The sequence below is a fragment of the Chelonia mydas genome, chromosome 5 (genome assembly GCF_015237465.2).
Source record: "Chelonia mydas isolate rCheMyd1 chromosome 5, rCheMyd1.pri.v2, whole genome shotgun sequence".
NCBI classification, from domain to species: domain Eukaryota; kingdom Metazoa; phylum Chordata; order Testudines; family Cheloniidae; genus Chelonia; species Chelonia mydas.
In genome coordinates, this window is record NC_051245.2 from 78,285,910 (window position 1) to 78,304,521 (window position 18,612).

At 41.2% G+C, this 18,612-nt stretch overlaps 1 protein-coding gene across 1 annotated transcript in view; it reads left to right on the forward strand.

Annotated features, from left to right (window-relative positions):
- Positions 1 to 250: 250 nt before the first annotated feature.
- GRAMD2B (GRAM domain containing 2B) overlaps positions 251 to 18,612 on the forward strand; it is a 73,445-nt gene continuing 55,083 nt past the window's right edge. Inside the window, exon 1 of the mRNA XM_037901644.2 lies at positions 251 to 395. Within this exon, the coding sequence (XP_037757572.1) occupies positions 271 to 395 (125 nt within the window). The 5' untranslated portion in view covers positions 251 to 270. The remainder of the gene's footprint in view (positions 396 to 18,612) is intronic.

The following is an 18,612-nucleotide window of genomic DNA, read 5'->3' on the forward strand; positions in this document are numbered from 1 at the left end:
TACAAGCTAGGGAATAGGACTAGTAGTAATAAGTTCTAAAGTCATATCACACCACACAGTATGGACACACCACTGTGGACAAACAGAAAACCAGCTTGTGATGTCATGCTAATATGTTACTTATTAACAGATCTTTAAAAAAAAAAAAAACTAGCTTGAGCTGGATTCACACCAAGAATGCACTTCCTTCCGCAGTGAAAGGCTGAGCTTTTAAAGGATCACTTTGGAGATCGGCTGAATTTGTTGAATTCTGCAGTTAACTCCCTTAAAATGGTGAGAAAAAGGCATTCCCAGGATAAGTCGGTTTTTCATTATGCGAATCAGAACAGCTTCCCAAAGCCTGGTGATGGCTCTCCACTCAGCCTTACAGATAGCATCGGATCAGTGTTTATGAGGTAAGCTCAGTATGTTTCAGACACTGATTGAGCATTCTGAACCTATTTTATATCTGGAGCGAGAGTAGCAGCAAAAGAGTGGGATGGCACCATAACACCTACACTGCTGGAAACCCTAATAAAGACGTTTAATTTGTAAAGGCAAAGCACACAGTGATAATGATTACAGTTGGATTAGAGACTGCACTTGGTATGCGGGAGTTAGTCTGAAGGGAGCCATGTGGGGGAATTTATGAGGGAGCACAAGATTTATGAGATTACAATTCCTTATTTTTGTATAGCAATAATAAGACTAATTAAAAAATAATAAGTAGGACTTTGAATTTGTATAGCATTGTCCATCTGAGGATTTCAAAGCTCTTTGCAGTCATTAAGCCTCATGCCAGCCCAGTGAGGGTGCAAGTATTATTTAGAAAGTAAAAGTGGATTTGAATTCAAAGTGGATTTAAAGTGTACTAAAACTGGGAAGTAGGTCAAATATTTTCTCAAGCATTATGGCCTGTGGGCAACTTTATAGTGCTTGTTAAATTGAGTTTTAAGAGAAATTCTTAAATTTGCATAATAGCAAAAAGTGCTTGTGTGATGTGACATTTCATAAAGGCTCTCTAGTAAAATGTTCTACTGGAAAAGCTCATATTCTAAGTGCCAAATCCAGCTCCTCCTCGGCAGTCACAGAGGTCTCCCAAGCAGCACTACTATCTATCGCCACACTATCAGTGTGGTTCCATTGGCCAGTGAAGGTTCTGGATGCCGGGCGGACTGTACAGTGGGTGTACAGCTTCCTGCATGGCATGGCATGGCATGCACTCTTCTCTGAGCAGGGGTGGAGTGGGAGGAGCTTACACAAGTGAAGGAAACAAAAAGGGGAAGGCCAGAGGGTCCACTGCTATGTGGATCCTCTCATCCGCCCCTTCTGTGGGCAGGGGTGCTGGAACAATTTGTATAGGCCCGAATAACTGGCAACAGCAGTGCAGATCTGAACTTCACAGCTGACCTTTATCTCTAAAATCTCTACATTCTAATCCCCCAAACTTTAGAAAAGTCTCATGACAAACAGTCAAATGAAAAAAAGTCCCCTTCAATTACGTCATGCAATAGGGGACAGCCAAAAAATGACAAGTTTTTAAAATGCTTTGAAACCAGTGCTAGAAGTCTAAATAATAAGTTGGGTGAACTAGAGTGCCTCGTATTAAATGAGGATATTCATATAATAGGCATCACAGAAAACTGATGGAATGAGGATAATCAATGGGACACAGTGATACCAGGGTACAAAATATATTGGAAGGACAGAACAGGTCGTGCTAGTGGGGAGTGGCACTATATGTGAAAGAAAGTATAGAATCAAATGAAGTAAAAATCTTAAATGAACCAAATTGTACTATAGACTCTCTATGGATAGTAATTCCATGCCTGAAAAATAAGAATATAGCAGTAGGGTTATATTACAGATCACCTGCCCAGGATGGTGTTAGTAACTCTGAAATGCTCAGGGAGATTAGAGAGGCTATTAAAATAAAAAACTCAATAATTATAATAATGGGGGATTTCAACTATCCCCATATTGACTGGGTACATGTCACCTCAGGATGGGATGAAGAGATAAAGTTTCTTGACAGCTTAAATGACTGCTTCTTGGAGCAGCTAGTCTGGAACCCACAAGAGGAGAGGCAATTCTTGATTTAGTCTTAAGTGAAGCACAGGATCACGTCCAAGAGGTGAATATAGCTGGACCGCTTGGTAATAGTGACCAGAATATAATTAAATTTAACATCCCTCTGGCGCGGAAAACTCCGCAGCGGCCCAACACTGTAGCATTTAATTTCAGAAAGGGGAACTACAAAAAATGAGGAAGTTAGTGAAACAGAAATTAAAAAGGTACCGCGCCAAAAGTCAAATCCCTGTAAGCTGTGTGGAAACTCTTTTAAAAGACACCATAATAGAGGCTCAACTTAAATGTGTACCCCAATTTAAAAAACATAGTAAAAGAACCAAAAAAGAGTCACCGTGGTTAAACAACAAAGTAAAAGGAGCAGTGAGAGGCAAAAAGGCACCCTTTAAAAAGTGGAAGATACATCCTAATGAGGAAAATAGAAAAGAGCATAAACTCTGGCAAATGAAGTGTAAAAATATAATTAGAAAGACCAAAAAAGAATTTGAAGAACAGCTAGCCAAAGACTCCGAAAGTAATAGCAAAACATTTTTTAAATACACCAGAAGCAGAAAGCCTGCTAAACAACCAATGGGGCCACTGGACGATCGAGATGCTAAAGGAGCATTCAAGGATGATAAGGCCATTGCTGAGAAACTAAATGAATTCTTTGCATCAGTCTTCACTGTTGAAGATGGGAGGGAGATTCCCAAATCTGAGCCATTCTTTTTGTGTGACAGATCTGAGGAACTGTCCCAAATTGAGGTGTCATTAGAGGAGGTTTTGGAACAAATTGATAAACTAAACACTAATAAGTCTCCAGGACCTGATGATCTTCACCCAAGAGTTCTGAAGGAACTCAAATGTGAAATTGCAGGACGACTAACTGTAACCTATCATTTAAATCAGCTTCTGTACCAAATGACTGGAGGATAGCTAATGTGACACCAATTTTTAAAAAGGGCTCCAGAGGTGACCCTGGCAACTACAGTACCGGGCAAATTGGTTGAAACTATCGTAAAGAACAAAATTGTCACACACATAGATGAACATAATTTGTTGGGAAGTAGTCAACTTGGTTTTTGTAAAGGGAAATCATGCCTCACCAATCTACTAGAATCCTTTGAGGGGGTCAACAAGCATCCGGACAAAGGAGATCCAGTGGATATAGTGTATTTAGATTTTCAGAAAGCCTTTGACAAGGTCCCTCACCAGAGGCTCTTAAGCAAAATAAGCAGTCATGGGATAAGAGGGAAGGTTCTCTCATAGATTGGTGACTGGTTAAAAGATAGGAAACAAAGGGTAGGAATAAATGTTCAGTTTTCAGAATGGAGGGGGTAAATAGCGGTGTCCCCCAGGGATCTGTACTGGGCCCAGTCCTATTTAATATATTCCTAAACGATCCGGAAAAAGAGGGTAAACAGTGAGGTGGCAAAATTCGCAGATGATACAAAACTACTTAAGATGTTAAGTCCCAGGCAGACTGCGAAGAGCTACAAAAGGATCTCACAAAACTGGGTGGCTGGGCAACAAAATGGCAGATAAAATTTAATGTTGATAAATGCAAAGTAATGCACATTGGAAAACATAATCCTAACTATACATATACAATGATGGGGTCTAAATTACCTGTTACCACACAAGAAAGAGATCTTGGAGTCATTGTGGATAGTTCTCTGAAATCATCCACTCAATGTGCAGCGGCGGTCAAAAAAGCGAACAGAATGTTGGCTGTCTCGCTCACAGACAGCCTCCCAACCTGAAGCAAATACTCACCAGCAACCACACAACAGAAACACTAACCCAGGAACCTATCCTTGCAACAAAGCCTGATGCCAACTCTGTCAACATATTTATTCAAGTGACACCATCATAGGACCTAATCACATTAGCCACGCCATCAGGGGCTCGTTCACCTGCACATCTACCAATGTGATATATGCCATCATGTGCCAGCAATGCCCCTCTGCCATGTACACTGGCCAAACCAGACAGTCTCTACGCAAAAGAATAAATGGACACAAATCTAACATCAGGAATCATAACATTCAAAAACCGGTAGGAGAACACTTCAACCTCTCTGGCCATTCAATAAAAGATTTAAGGGTGGCAATTTTGCAACAGAAAAGCTTCAAAAACAGACTCCAGTGAGAAACTGCTGAGCTTGAATTAATATGCAAACTAGAAACCATTAACTTGGGTTTGAATAGAAACTGGGAGTGGTTGGGTCATTACACATATTTAATCTATTTCCCCATGTTAAGTATCCTCACACCTTCTTGTCAACTGTCTAAATGGGCCATCTTGATTATCACTACAAAAGTTTTTTTCTCCTGCTTATAATAGCTCATCTTAATTAATTAGCCTCTTACAGTTTGTATGGCAACTTCCACCTTCTCTGTATGTATATATATATCTTCTTACTATATGTTCCATTGTATGCATCCGATGAAGTGGGCTGTAGCCCATGAAAGCTTATGCTCTAATACATTTATTAGTCTCTAAGGTGCCACAAGTACTCCTGTTCTTTTTGCGGATGCAGACTGACACGGCTGCTACTCTGAAACCTATATTTGTTCAGAATGTAAACTCTCACTTAACACAAATGAAGTTCTCGTAGTGATAACAGTATCCTTCAGAGACCAGCCCAACCCACTCCGTTGTGTTGCCAAGGCATCATTCAGACAAACTGAAGCAGTAAAGAGAGGGGCCACCTTTCATCTTAAACATGTGCTGTCTTTGCAGCCCAGTTATGACAACTTATTGAGCAGTGAAACAGTTCACAGTGTTTTAACACACCAAACTTCTCCAGGAGAAGCATTGGTCTGATGTGGCCTGTTATATCTGAGACACATTTCTTACAGGTTCCAAAAGCAAAAAAAAAAGTTTGAGACCAATTCTGCCTCAGATGAAATAAATAGTTCAGTAGAACAGTTTATTATCCACAGTCTTCTCTGCTGTAAAAACAGGGAGGAGCTGACTCAAAAATTCATTTTCATTGTTATATATGCAATTCATTTTCATATATTATTTCCTCATTCTGAGTTTTTCCTTACACTTTGAGCAACTCATGGTAGGAACCTCCTTTCCTAGACATCTAGAAAAATCTGGGAGCTACCAAAAACAAATAAATGAATAATAATAGCCTCATCCAATTAAAGTCATTGTAGGTCATTAAACAGGCATGACTGGCTTGGTTGGATGCGGAAACATAAGAAAATAACTTGTGATGAGGATAGGATCCTTTTTATAACCGCAGCACAATCACTACAGCAGCAAGAGAGGCAACATGGTCCTAGGACAGGGGTGGGCAAACTTTTTGGCCTGAGGGTCATATCTGGTTTCCAAAACTGAATGGAGGGTTGGGTAGGGAAGGCTGTGCCTCCCCAAACAGCCTGGCCCCCGCCCCCTATCCACCCCCTCTCACTTCCTGCCTGCTGACTGCCCCCCTCAGAACCTCTGACCCATCCAATCCCCCCTGCTTCTTGTCCCCTGACCACCACAACCCCCTGCCCCTAACTGCCCCACTGGAACCCCACCCCCTATCCAATGCCCCCCCCCCGCCCCCGCTCCCTGTCTCCTGACTGCCCCGACCCCTATCCACACCCCCGCTCCCTGACAGGCACCCCGGGACTCCCACTCCTATCCAACCACCCCATTCCCTGTCCCCTGACCGCCCACACCACCCCCGGGAACTTCCGCCCCATCCCACCGCTCCCTGTCCCCTGACTGCCCTCTGGGACCCCCTGCCTCTTATCCAACCCCCCCCCCCCCCGCCCCCTTACCATGCCACTCAGAGCAGCAGGACTGGCAGCCGCGCCGCCTGTCCGGAGCCAGCCACGCCACCACGCTGCCCGGCAAGAGCTCACAGCCCCACCGCCCAGAGCACTGGCGGCATGGCGAGCTGAGGCTGCAGGGGCACAGCAGGAGAAGGGCCGGGGGCTAGTCTCCCCAGCTGGGAGCTCAAGGGCCAGGCAGGATGGTTCCGTGGGCATAGTTTGCCCACCTCTGTACTAGGTTCTACTCCTGCTTCTGCCACTGATCTGCTGTGTGAACTTGGATAGGTCACCTTACTTTCAGTTTCTGTTTCCTCTCTTTGTATGTCTTTTTTATTTATTTTATTTAGAAATTCTAAGCTCCTTGGGTCAGGGATTGTCTCTGACTATAAATATATAAACAGCCGAGCACAGTGAGGCTCGGACGTTGATTGCAACCTCTAGGCACTACTCTAATACAAACAAAAATAAGTAGTAGTAATAGCAGAAAGGAAAAGGTCTTTGGATAAAAGAAAGACAGGTTAAAATGGCTGGGTTCCACTGTGATTAAAAGATGAGATTTTTGAACTTTAGGTATAAAGGATACAACAATATACACTGAAGACATATTTTTTTCATAATCTACTTTCCTAATTCTTGATTGATATTTGTAGTCCTCACAGACTAAGTTTCCCTCAAACACTGAGTGACATGATCTGCAAGGACTTAACTGACATGATTAGAAAGCACTATGGGAGAAATCCTGGCCCTACTAAAGTCAGTGAGAGCTTTGCTATTGATTTCAATGGGGCCAGTATTTCACCTGGTACAAAAACTTATTAGCAGAAGTTTCACTGTCTGTAAGAGTTGGGTATTATTATTATTATTACTATAAAGCTGTCCCGAACCTGTCATTTAGGTAATTATCTCCAAGAAGACCTCAGGTATCATATTGTATTTGGGCCTGAAATCCAGACACTGCTGAGTTTTATTCACAAGAAGGAACTTTACCCAGAAGGAAGAATGGATACTGCATTGATGTTGGTATCCACCAAGAGAAACAGCAGACAGTTTGAGGAGAGCACCTCTGCTGACATGCCTCATAAAAGAAGGAAGGATCAGCCCACAGGTAATGATAATGATAGGAGTCATAACATCCAGGAGGACATCAGCGAGACGGAGGGAATCCATATTTTTGTAGTGTGGGATCATCATATGAACTGGAGCAATATATTTTAATAAGCTGAAGTGGAGGAGCTGTGGAAAAAAGAAGACATGCAGTTCATGCTTGTTAAGCATGACTGTGAAGAAAGGAATTCAATAAAACTATACAAGCTATGTGAACTTGGCTGAGCCTGTAGCGAAAACTGTGCTGTGATTTATCCCACTTTCAGGATAAAGGTCTCTCTATCACTCCATACTGGGTGAATGTTATTAAACTGCTATTCAGCCACTTGCGTCAGATGAGTTTGTGAGCATCCTGCCACAAAGCTGTCCCAACATACTGTGGAGGTTCAAACAAATAATATGAACATCAGTCCAATCCTTCTTACTAAACGCAGTTGTTCCTCCCTTAGGATTACTCAGAGGCCACTCAGACCTCTATTATGTCGAGGGTATTAACATGCTGCACTTGCTACAGTAAATCAATAGGGGTCAATTAGAATCTCTCTGCAGTATTCCCCTGTCTGGTACGTAATAAGGTGGGTCAAAAGAAGAACCCAACTAACCTGTTGTAGTGCTGATGACATTTAATGGGCAAAGCATACTATACAAGTAGTTTGAGTGTTTATAAAATGGATAACAATGCTGTACTGATCCTTACCAGAGGATGGATTTGGCGTATGATATGCCTGTGGGTCCTTTGTAGAGAAGTGCTGATGATATGGGTGTAAGGTTTTGATTATGTGTTTATCACTGTGAGAAGGCACTTGTGTGATGGCCTGTGGGATTAATTTTATGCACATTTCCACTTGTGGATAATAGTGTTTATGTCTCATAGTCGTACCTGCTGACTTCTTATGGCAATCCACAGGGAACAGCACATATACTGACTATGAGTGTGTGCATAGTTGACTTACTTTGTGTCTTTTGTACATATTTTGTATGCTAAATGACTTGCAGATGTTTCACAACCCTTCACTGACTTGCTTGTATGCCTAATAGGCGTGTCTCTTTAGCATGTGTGATAGAATTAGAAGTCGTGCTGCTGTTTCAACATCTTTCCACGTGTCTTGCCAGCACAATTTTTATATCTGTGTGGTTGTGATGGTGGTTAGAGCCTGACCATGTCTCACATGTGTAAAGCTTAGTGAAAAGTCTTTATCTAATCTTATCTTTGTCCTTGAAATGACCCTGATAGTAGGATTCTGTGAAATATCCTTTAGATTCTGACCTCTTGCACATTGCTGACCATAAAACCTCACACACACCCTCCCCTTGTGTAATAGACCCATAAATTCTGGCTGAGTTACTGGAGTCCTCAAATCCTGATTTAAAGACTTCAAGTTACAGAGAATTCCTACATGGAAGAGAGCACAGCACATGACTGTACATGGGGCCTTGTGACCCAGGAGTTCCTGGGTTCAGGTCCTTCCCCAAGCATAATCTGGTGATCATATTGCTTCTCTGGCTGGCTTTAAACATCTTACTTTGAGGGTACTTACAGGTCACTGCTTGTTTATCCATGGACTTTTCTAAGTGGATGTTAGCGTGTGCAAGACAACCAAAAAATATGGCTCTTTTCTTAATTATTGGTCTGTATTTGCCTTACACTTTCCAGGCATCACGATTTTACCTTGGCACTTAGTGTTTAGTGCTAGACAAATTCTTCTGTAAAGTTTCATGGCAGTGTTATGGAGGACTCTGGCCACTGCTGTATTGTGACATAGGCAGTTGGGCACACACACACCCCCCTATCTTTATGCACTGTATTCACTGTGGTTCTCCACTAGTCCTTTTTAGCATTTTCTAACCTATTTGTTGCATTTCCCAAAATTTTCCTGCCTCAAACACTTCTATTAAGCTTTGCACAACTCTGGCTGTTTCTGTGTACTGTATATCATGTTTCACCTATGCTATGGACGGCAGTGGCACACACAACAGTGGACCTGTGCAAACAACTAGTAACACAGCATTAATAGTTGTCTGCGCAGGGTCCACTATTTTCCTCCCTTGGAATCCAGAAGGGAGTGACACACATACTTTGCAAACTATTATTAGTTTCTCCTTTACATAATCCGAATACTAAATATTCTTATATTGTACCTAACAATTTAACAGGGATGAGCAGAAGCCAGGATGGTTTTGGTTTTGTAAGACCTCATTGTTTCGGTTTTGCAAAACATCATCAGCCTGGTTTTGGTTTCTCAAAACTAATAGTCAGAGATATAAAAAAACCCACATATGAAAGCATGCAGTGAACCCTCATAGCTGCAAAAATATGAGCATTTAAAATAGTACCATCCTTATTGCAATAATCTACCTGCCAGGAGTTTGGGAAAAATGGAACCTGGGTCTGACCTACCGATGTGCTGTTGGGCCAGTTCTCAGAGATCACTTTACCTGTCATTGTGATGGAGACCCCTGCCAAAGAGGATGCATGTCAAGGACTCATGATTCTTTGGGACTAGAGTTCTTAGCCCCCAAAGAGGACTGAAAAGTGAATCCCGTGATCATGTGTGGCTCTCTGCACTATTGTGTACTTCAGGATAAGGAGGATTAAGAACTGGAGGCTTCTTCTTCCCTGGACTGCATTATCTGGTGCTACTGTGCTGAAGATGCTGCCAGCTCTTCCCTCTCCTGACTGTGCTGTATAGTGCTGCCCTGAAGTTTTACTTTCTCCCTTCTCTCCACTACTACAATAGACAGAGAGGCTGGGGGAGGAAAAAGAGGCAACTGCCATGGAGGCTTTTTATTTCTTTAAAGAAATATCCCCACCTGTTAAATCTCCTCCTTTAAGCCCCATTCACCCCTCATTAGAAGCTGCCAGTATAGACAAGAAATCCTGGTTTAAATTGTCTTGGGTGTGGAGGGAGCTCCAAAAGCTGCTACACTATTGACTATAATGTGGCATCTTTCTATTTTCTGATGTAACTACTGTATTTCAACTCTATATATGAAGGTGCAGAATGATAATGTGTATTTCCCACTCAAACATCAACCTTCTTTTAAAAGAGGAAAAGAAGATACATCAGCTACTCACATGGTCCCCATTACCGTAGTATCCAAATGCTGCACAGAATAAATGCATGGAAGACTCGTATCACTCCTGTGAGGTCGGGACGTGCCCATTGTACAGGTGAGGAACTGAGGCCCAGATCCACAAAGAGATTTAGATGCCATTGAGATCCACAAAAACCCCACTCTTCTGCCTCCTAGACTCACTCAGTGCCTAAATTTTTGCTGTAAAAGTCTTCTAAGGTGCCTAATTTCTGCCTCAGGCATCAGGCACCTGCCTGAGGCAGTGACGCCCAAGACCAATCTCACACCTAAGCCCCAGTGCAATCCTCAAACCAGATGAAGATAGGCATTGATTGTTCTGCCTATCTAACCTGTAGTCTATTAGGGGTGCTCTAAGGAGGCCTTCCTTATAAACTGTAGGCCTGCAGTTTGGGTACTCATCCATGCTGTGAGAGACCCCAGTTCAATTTCCCCCCTCTGCCTGATGAAAAGAAGGCATTTGAACAGGGATCTTCCACCTCTGAGTGTTGCACACCTAAGTCCCTTTGTGGATCCAGGTCTAAGTGACTTACCCAAAGTCAGACAGGAAGTTTGTGGTAGAGCGGGGCCTTGAACTCAGTTTCTGGAAGCCTAGGCTAGCTTGCTAGAGTGGCCAAAATTTTGAAATTCAGGCCATATCTTCACTACAAAAAAAAAAAAGCACATACACACAGAAAAGATATTCTTAACTAACTTGAGGTAAAAGCTTAGGGCTTGTCTACCCAACACAGCAAACAGCTCTCCAGGGCCGGATATCTAGACCACTAATTGGGTAGGTCCTGCTGATGCACTCTAAAAGGTACCAGAGAAGTAGTAATGGAGTTTCTAATTATGAGATTTAGGATGGGCAAAAACTGTGTCACCTGTGACAGGAGCAGCATCTCAGATAGTAACTATATGAATGACTGAAGACTGGCAAGCAGTACTCAAGGGGTTCTCATATATACCTGATATACTATTGAGCAGTAAGAGTAGCGTTGGTGAGCAGGGTTCTAACTACAGCTGTTTTTTTGTTCAACCAAAAAAATTGTTCCAACTTGAAACAAAAAAGCAGAATTTTTTATGTTTCTTCAGAACAAAAATTCTGGAAAGTTTCATTTTGAAACCATCAAAGCTTTTCATTTCAATAATATCAAAATATCTCATTTTTACTTTTATATTTCAGTATTATTTTAATGTAAAAGTATAAACAAAATGAATCTAATGGATATTGGAACCAAGATATTTCAACATTATCAAAACAAAACAACAGGAATCATTTTGACTTTCCTATAATTTTTTTTTGTCAAAATAAACATTCATGTAACATGTTTGATTTTGACAAAACTGAATTTTCCAGCAGAAAACTGTTCCTTTGAAAGTGTTTTGACCAACTCTAGTTATGAATTCTCCAGCTTTTACAATCTAGATTGTGTAATAGTGACTGTGGTATCTGAATGATACTAGAAAGAAGATGACCTGTCCTGGGATGGTCAATAACATTATTCTAGTCACCACCTATCATGGTAGGATTCTTTTTCAGAAATCAGAATTTTTTCAATGTAAAGAAAAAAAAAAGACCAGTATGGATCTAATATTTCAGATGCAAAATTAAAGTACAATAAATACAGATTAGTCTTTGCAGCACTGTTCACAGCAAGTCTATCGGAAGCATTCAGAATATCTTATAGCTCACTGTCTTTTAAGTACATGTAGGGCTGAGGAAATATGAGGCCACATTTTGGGCCTAGGTGCTTATTTATAGTATATTAATATTTATATCCTATGTTTAAACCAATATTAATTCAGTTTTGTTTAAATGGAAACAAACTGCACCATTAGGGGGAGCTGTTCAATGTGGCTTTCATTTAGCACAGTGGTTCTCAACCAGAAGTACGCATACCCCTAGGGGTATGCAGAGATCTTCCAAGGGGTACATCCACTATTCTAGATTTTTGCCTAGTTTTACAACAGGCTACATAAAAAGCACTAGTGAAGTCAGTACTAACTAAAATTTCATACCATGACTTGTTTACAGTGCTCTATATACTATACAGTGAAATATAAGTACAATATTTATATTCCAATTGTTTTATTTTATAGTTATATGGTAAAAATGAGAAAGTCAGCAATTTTTCAGTAATAGTGTGCTATGACACTTCTGTATTTTTGTCTGATTTTGTAAGCAAGTAGTTTTTAAGTGAGATGAAATTTGGGGGTACACAAGACAAATCGGACCCTGAAAGGGATACAGTAGACTGGAAAGGTTGAGAGCCACTGGTCTAGCAGCACTACACCAACCCTCTGGGAAGAAAGGAGGGGAGAAGCCAGGGTTAGCAAGGGTGTCAGACAAAGGACCTTATGCCTCTCATTATCTTTTATTCTTGCATCTCACATCCTTCTTATATCCCACTCTAGTTTGCCATCCTTCGCTGTGTTTTATCCAGATTAGGTCCTGATCATGTAAGTTGGTCTAGTACAGGGATCAGCAACCTTTGGCATGCGGCCCACCAGGGAAATCCGCTGGCCGGTCTGAGACAGTTTGTTTACCTTCAGCGTCTGCAGGTTCGGCCGGTCGCAGCTCCCACTGCCGTGCAAGGCCAATGGGAGCTGTGGGAAGGGATGGCCAGCACGTCCCTCTGCCCACGCCGCTTCCCGCAGCCCCCATTGGCCTCGCACGGCAAACCGCAGCCAATGGAAACTGCAGTTGGCCAAACCTGCTGACACTGCAGGTAAACAAACCGTGAGGCTCATTAGCTCTAATCCAGAAGAATTGGCGGGCCACGTACCAAAGGTTGCCAATCCCTGGTCTAGTAGACCCAGTGTCAGGATCAAGACCTTAGACTGTAGACTCCTTGGAGCAGGTACACATCTTTATTATTTGCCTGTAAGGCTTCTTGGCACAGCATACGTGAAATAGCCATGAACTATGCTTTATAATACAATGTTATCTATGTTTTCCAAGAGCACTTTTTAAAAGCTATGTAATTACTATTAGACACACTAGGATATGGACTTTTATATAATAACAGCAGGTCTCTGTTGCTGACAGCAGTTGATCTTCACATAGTTTCCTTACTGCACCTATTATAAAGTTTCCTTATTGCACCAATTATAACTGCATAACAACACAAGCTCCACTGTGCCTTCTCCTTTATGTCAGAAGACTTGCCACAATATCAAAATAAAAGCCACATTAGCACCTGCACATCCAATAGCTTAACATAGAAAGGGAACTCATTCTTATATAACTGTGTCATTGTGATCAGAGGCCATGCTAAATACCTTACTATAAAATAAACAATGAGGAGTCCTTGTGGCACCTTACAGACTAACAAATTTATCTGGGCATAAGCTTTCGTGGGCTAGAACCCACTTCACCAGATGCATGGAGTGGAAAATACAGGAGCAGGTATAAATACATGAAAAGATGGGAGTTGCCTTACCAAGTGTGAGGTCAGTCTAAAGAAACAGTTCAATTAACAGTAGGATACCAAGGGAGGAAAAATAACTTTTGTAGTGGTAATGAGAGTGGCCCATTTCAAACAGTTGACAAGAAGGTAAGGGACACCATCATAGGACCTAACCACATCAGCCACACTATCAGGGGCTCGTTCACCTGCACATCTACCAATGTGATATATGCCACCATGTGCCAGCAATGCCCCTCTGCCATGTACATTGGCCAAACCAGACAGTCTCTACACAAAAGAATAAATGGACACAAATCTGACATCAGAAATTATAACATTCAAAAACCAGTAGGAGAACACTTCAATCTCCCTAGTCACCCAATAACAGACCTACCGTTAATTGTATTGTCTCGTTAGACTGACCTCACACTTGGTAAGGCAACTCCCATCTTTTCATGTATTTATACCTATTCCTGTATTTTCCACTCCATGCATCTGATGAAGAGGGTTCTAGCCCATGAAAGCTTATGCCCAAATAAATTTGTTAGTCTCTAAGGTGCCACAAAGACTCCTCGTTGTTTTTGCTGATACAGACTAACATGGCTACCACTCTGAAACCTGTTACTATAGAATGTATTTGTTGCACCAACCATTCCCCTGACAAGACCTGGTCACAGATTTATATATATATATAGTCTGGTGCCTGGATTATTTTCAATTCTAGATTTTACATTTTCATTTTAATGAAAAGGCATTGTATGAAGGCTGTCACATAGCATTTTGTCAATGAAATGGCGTGCACTGAGAATTTGCCAAGAGCCGTTTCCTGAATAAGATGATGTGCCATGAAACAAAGTGCTACCACCTATTTGTGAGCAGAGATTGGCAATACATTTTCCAATGTCTAGTTTGCAGACACCAGTTTATCTGAGCACAAGCATCTTGTTCAGCTTGTGCCTAATTTTGAAGCTGTAGCCCACAGAGGCTTGGGTTTCCTGAAAAATTATGTTTTGCTAGAGAGTCACCTTTAATTAATTTAGACATGAGAACTAAGTTAGTTTCAAGCAGCTACCCCGACTAACCTCCAAGGAAACAGAAACAGATTTTTAAAATATGAAAGCATTGTAATTATTATCCTCTCCACTAAGTCATTTCCAAGCTGTCATAAAAATAAAGGGAAGGATAACCACCTTTCTGTATACAGTGCTATAAAATCCCTCCTGACCAGAGGCAAAACCATTTCACCTGTAAAGGGTTAAGAAGTTAAGATAACCTCGCTGGCACCTGACCAAAATGACCAATGAGGAGACAAGATACTCTCAAAGCAGGAGAGGGGGGAAACAAAGGGTTCGTCTGTCTGTGTGATGCTTTTGTTGGGAACAGATCAGGAATGCAGTCTCAGAACTTCTGTTAGTTAGTAAGTAATCTAGTTAGAAATGCGTTAGATTTCCTTTTGTTTAATGGCTGGTAAAATAAGCTGTGCTGGATGGAATGTATATTCCTGTTTTTGTGTCTTTTTGTAACTTAAGGTTTTGCCTAGAGGGATTCTCTATGTTTTGAATTTGATTACCCTGTAAGGCATTTACCATCCTGATTTTACAGAAGTGATTCTTTTACTTTTTCTTTAATTAAAATTCTTCTTTTAAGAACCTGATTGAATTTTCATTGTTCTTAACATCCAAGGGTTTGGGTCTGTGTTCACCTATGCAAATTGGTGAGGATTTTTATCAAGCCTTCCCCAGGAAAGGGGGTGTAGGGCTTGGGGGGATATTTTGAGGGAAGACGTCTCCAAGTGGGCCCTTTCCCTGTTCTTCGTTTAACACGCTTGGTGGTGACAGCATAGGGTTCAAGGACAAGGCAAAGTTTGTACCTTGGGGAAGTTTTTAACCTAAGCTGGTAAGAATAAGCTTAGGGGGTCTTTCATGCAGGTCCCCCTATCTGTACCCTAGAGTTCAGAGCAGGGAAGGACCTTGACACAAGCTATTCCCTTTCTCCCACCACACATACAAAATCACAACATATAGGCATTATGCAAAGAGCACCACATATACATTCAGGCTAGATGGTTTATTTTAGGTTAAGAAAAATCTAATGTATGTATATGGGCACCTATCACTATGATATTTGAGCACTTCAGTCTTCAGCTTATCTATACTCACATGCCCCTGTAAGTTAGGGAAGTATTGTTATCCCCATTTTAGAGATGGGGATTTGAAGCACAGAGAATAAGGGGCAGATTTTTAAAAGTGACTTGCCCAAGATCACACAGCAAATCTGTGGCAGAGCAGGGTCTAGGTCTCCTCAATTAAAAGTTAATGCCCTAACCACTGGACCGTCCTTTCTAGAAAAGAAGAAGTGTAAATTTTCCACCAGAGAGAAAGCAGAGTACGTCCCTCATTCTAAGTCCCCGCTCCTTAAACAGTTTCACAGTCCTGGTTCTGGTAGACAAATCTCTCACGTTTAAAGATTCTGTATACAGAAAGCTATGTAGCTACCTACAACATGGACAACTCTTAGGGTACATCTACACTACATACCCACGGTAGCTCTGATTGAGCTAGTGTGCTAAACGTAGAGCGTAGCTGTGGCAGCATAAGAAACAGGAGAGACAAGCTGCCCTGAGTAGTATCCATCTGAGAGCAAAGACACATAGTTAGGGCAAGCAGCCACTCGTTCCTGTGGCTATACTCTATTTTTAGCACTCTAGGTTGACCAGAACTAGAGCAGGTAGGTCTTCTTGAGCAGGGAATCACACCCCCAGCTCAATGTGTAAACAAACCCTCCAAAAAATGAAGGTTACATTTGTCTAAGTATTGGAAGGTCAGGGGCCAAGTTCACAGCTGATGTAAATCAGCATAGCTCCATTGACATCAGTGAAGATACACCAATATATACAAACCAGGAATCTTGCCCTGGATTTTTAATCTGGTCTTTAGAGTCTCCAGAATTAGCTTTGAAATTTCAACAAAACAGCAGGTTCTCTCACTAGATTTCTGGAACTTCCTTCTTCCATTTGGCCTCAACATACTCTCCTAGAGAGAAACTATTCTTAACATTGGCACTTTCACTTCTGTTTCCAGATGTGCTGATCCATACAAACATTTAAAATAATTCCAGAGGCAGGGTATTAACTAAGGCCACCAATTTTCAGACTTGGGTGCCTAAAATAAAGTCATGTTAAGTTGCAACCTTTCAGAAAGAGTATTTTATGTAACTTCTCTTTGTGTATGCCATGAATGTAACAACCTAAACTGCACACATGCACAAAGCCTGTTGGGCTGCAGCCTGGGCTTGTAGCCATTGCTGTAGGGCAGTAGTAGGCTTGGACTACCACTGCTGAGTTCCTCTTCCCACTGTAGGACATGTTCCATTTTTCCTCTAGTGTAGGGTGTGCCCAGAATCCCACTCCAATTACCACATATAAGCAGGTAAAATTCCCACCTTACTCTGAACAATCTAAACACACTGACTATAGGCTAAAGGTTACCACTTCATATATTTGCCTTTATTTTTAAATTAAATTAAACAACAAATCAGCTACAAAATGTACCCTAAACTTCATCCTATGCTTTCTCCACAAGTATATTCATAAATTGATTTTCCTCCCCCAAGCTTCTCTGTTTCCTCTCTACTCAGAGAGGCACCTGCCTTTTCAATTCTTCTGGATTAGAGCTAATGAGCCTCACCTGGTCAGGCTAGCAGCATGAGATTGCAACAGAAGCCTTGCATCTCCCTGCAGAATCCTAGAGCTCATTCTGTCCCAGCAAGTGTGAATTCTGTAACAGCTTCATAGTATGCATAGTTATTCTTACATATAGTATACTTCATAGACTAATACTTAGTCCTGCCATGAGTGCAGGGGACTGGATTAGATAACCTCTTTCCATCCTATGATTCTATTACAGAAACTTTTCTTTTACTAGATTAATAAATATTTAATAACAATATTCAGTACTTTCATAGTACTTTACATTTCTAACTGTTGTATAAATATTAACTAATGAATGGATCTTCACCACAACCTTGGTGATTGGTTAGCATTATTATCCACATTTTAAAAACAAGAAAAATAAGGCACTAACTGAGGTTAAGAGACTTTTTCAAGGCTAGTCAGCAAGTGGTCTGATCTTGCAGCTCACTTGAGCTGTCTTGTTGAAATCAGAGAGACAAGGTAGATGAGGTGTCATAAATATAAAGGGAAGGGTAACCACCTTTAAATCCCTCTTGGCCAGAGGAAAAAACCCTTTCATCTGTAAAGGGTTAAGAAGCTAGGATAACCTCGTTGGTACCTGACCAAAATGACCAATGAGGAGACAAGATACTTTTAAAGCTGGAAGGGGGGAGAAACAAAGGGTTCTCTCTGTCTATCTGTCGCTTTTGCCAGGACCAGAGCAGGAATGTAGGTCAGAACTCCTGTAAAGGGCTAATAAACAAAACAGAAACCAATACATATCTAACTAGATTGCTTAAATGGCTGATAAAATAAGTTGTGCTGAATGGAATGTATATTCCTGTTTTTGTAACTTAAGCTTTTGCTTAGAGGGATTCTCTATGTTTTGAATCTGATTACCCTGTAAGGTATTTATCATCCTGATTTTACAGAGGTGATTCTTTTACTTTTTCTTCAATTAAAATTCTTTTTTTAAGAACCTGATTGCTTTTTCATTGTTCTTAAGATCCAAGGGTTTGGGTCTGTGTTCACCTATGCAAATTGGTGAGGATTTTTGTCAAACCTTCCCCAAGAAAGGGGGTGTAGGGTTTGGGAGGATTTTTGGGGGGAAAGACATTTCCAAGAGGGCTCTTTCCCTGTTATATATTTGTTTGTATATATAGATGCTTGGTGGTGGCAGCAATAAAGTCCAGGGGCAAAAGGTAAAATAATTTGTACCTTGGGGAAGTTTTAACCTAAGCTAGTAAAAATAAGCTTAGGGGGTTTTTCATTCAGGTCCCCACATCTGTACCCTAGAGTTCAGAGTGGGGAAGGAACCTTCACATGAGGTAATATCTTTATTGGACCAACTTCTGTCCAACAAAAGATATCACCTCACCTACTTTGTATCTCTAATATCCTGGGACCAACAGAGTTACAACTACACGGCATACAACAATTGTTGAAATCAGTAAGAATACTCAGATGAGGATGAGCTTCAGGAAAGGGTGCCAAGTCACAGAAGAATATACATATTTCTTTTCACTGT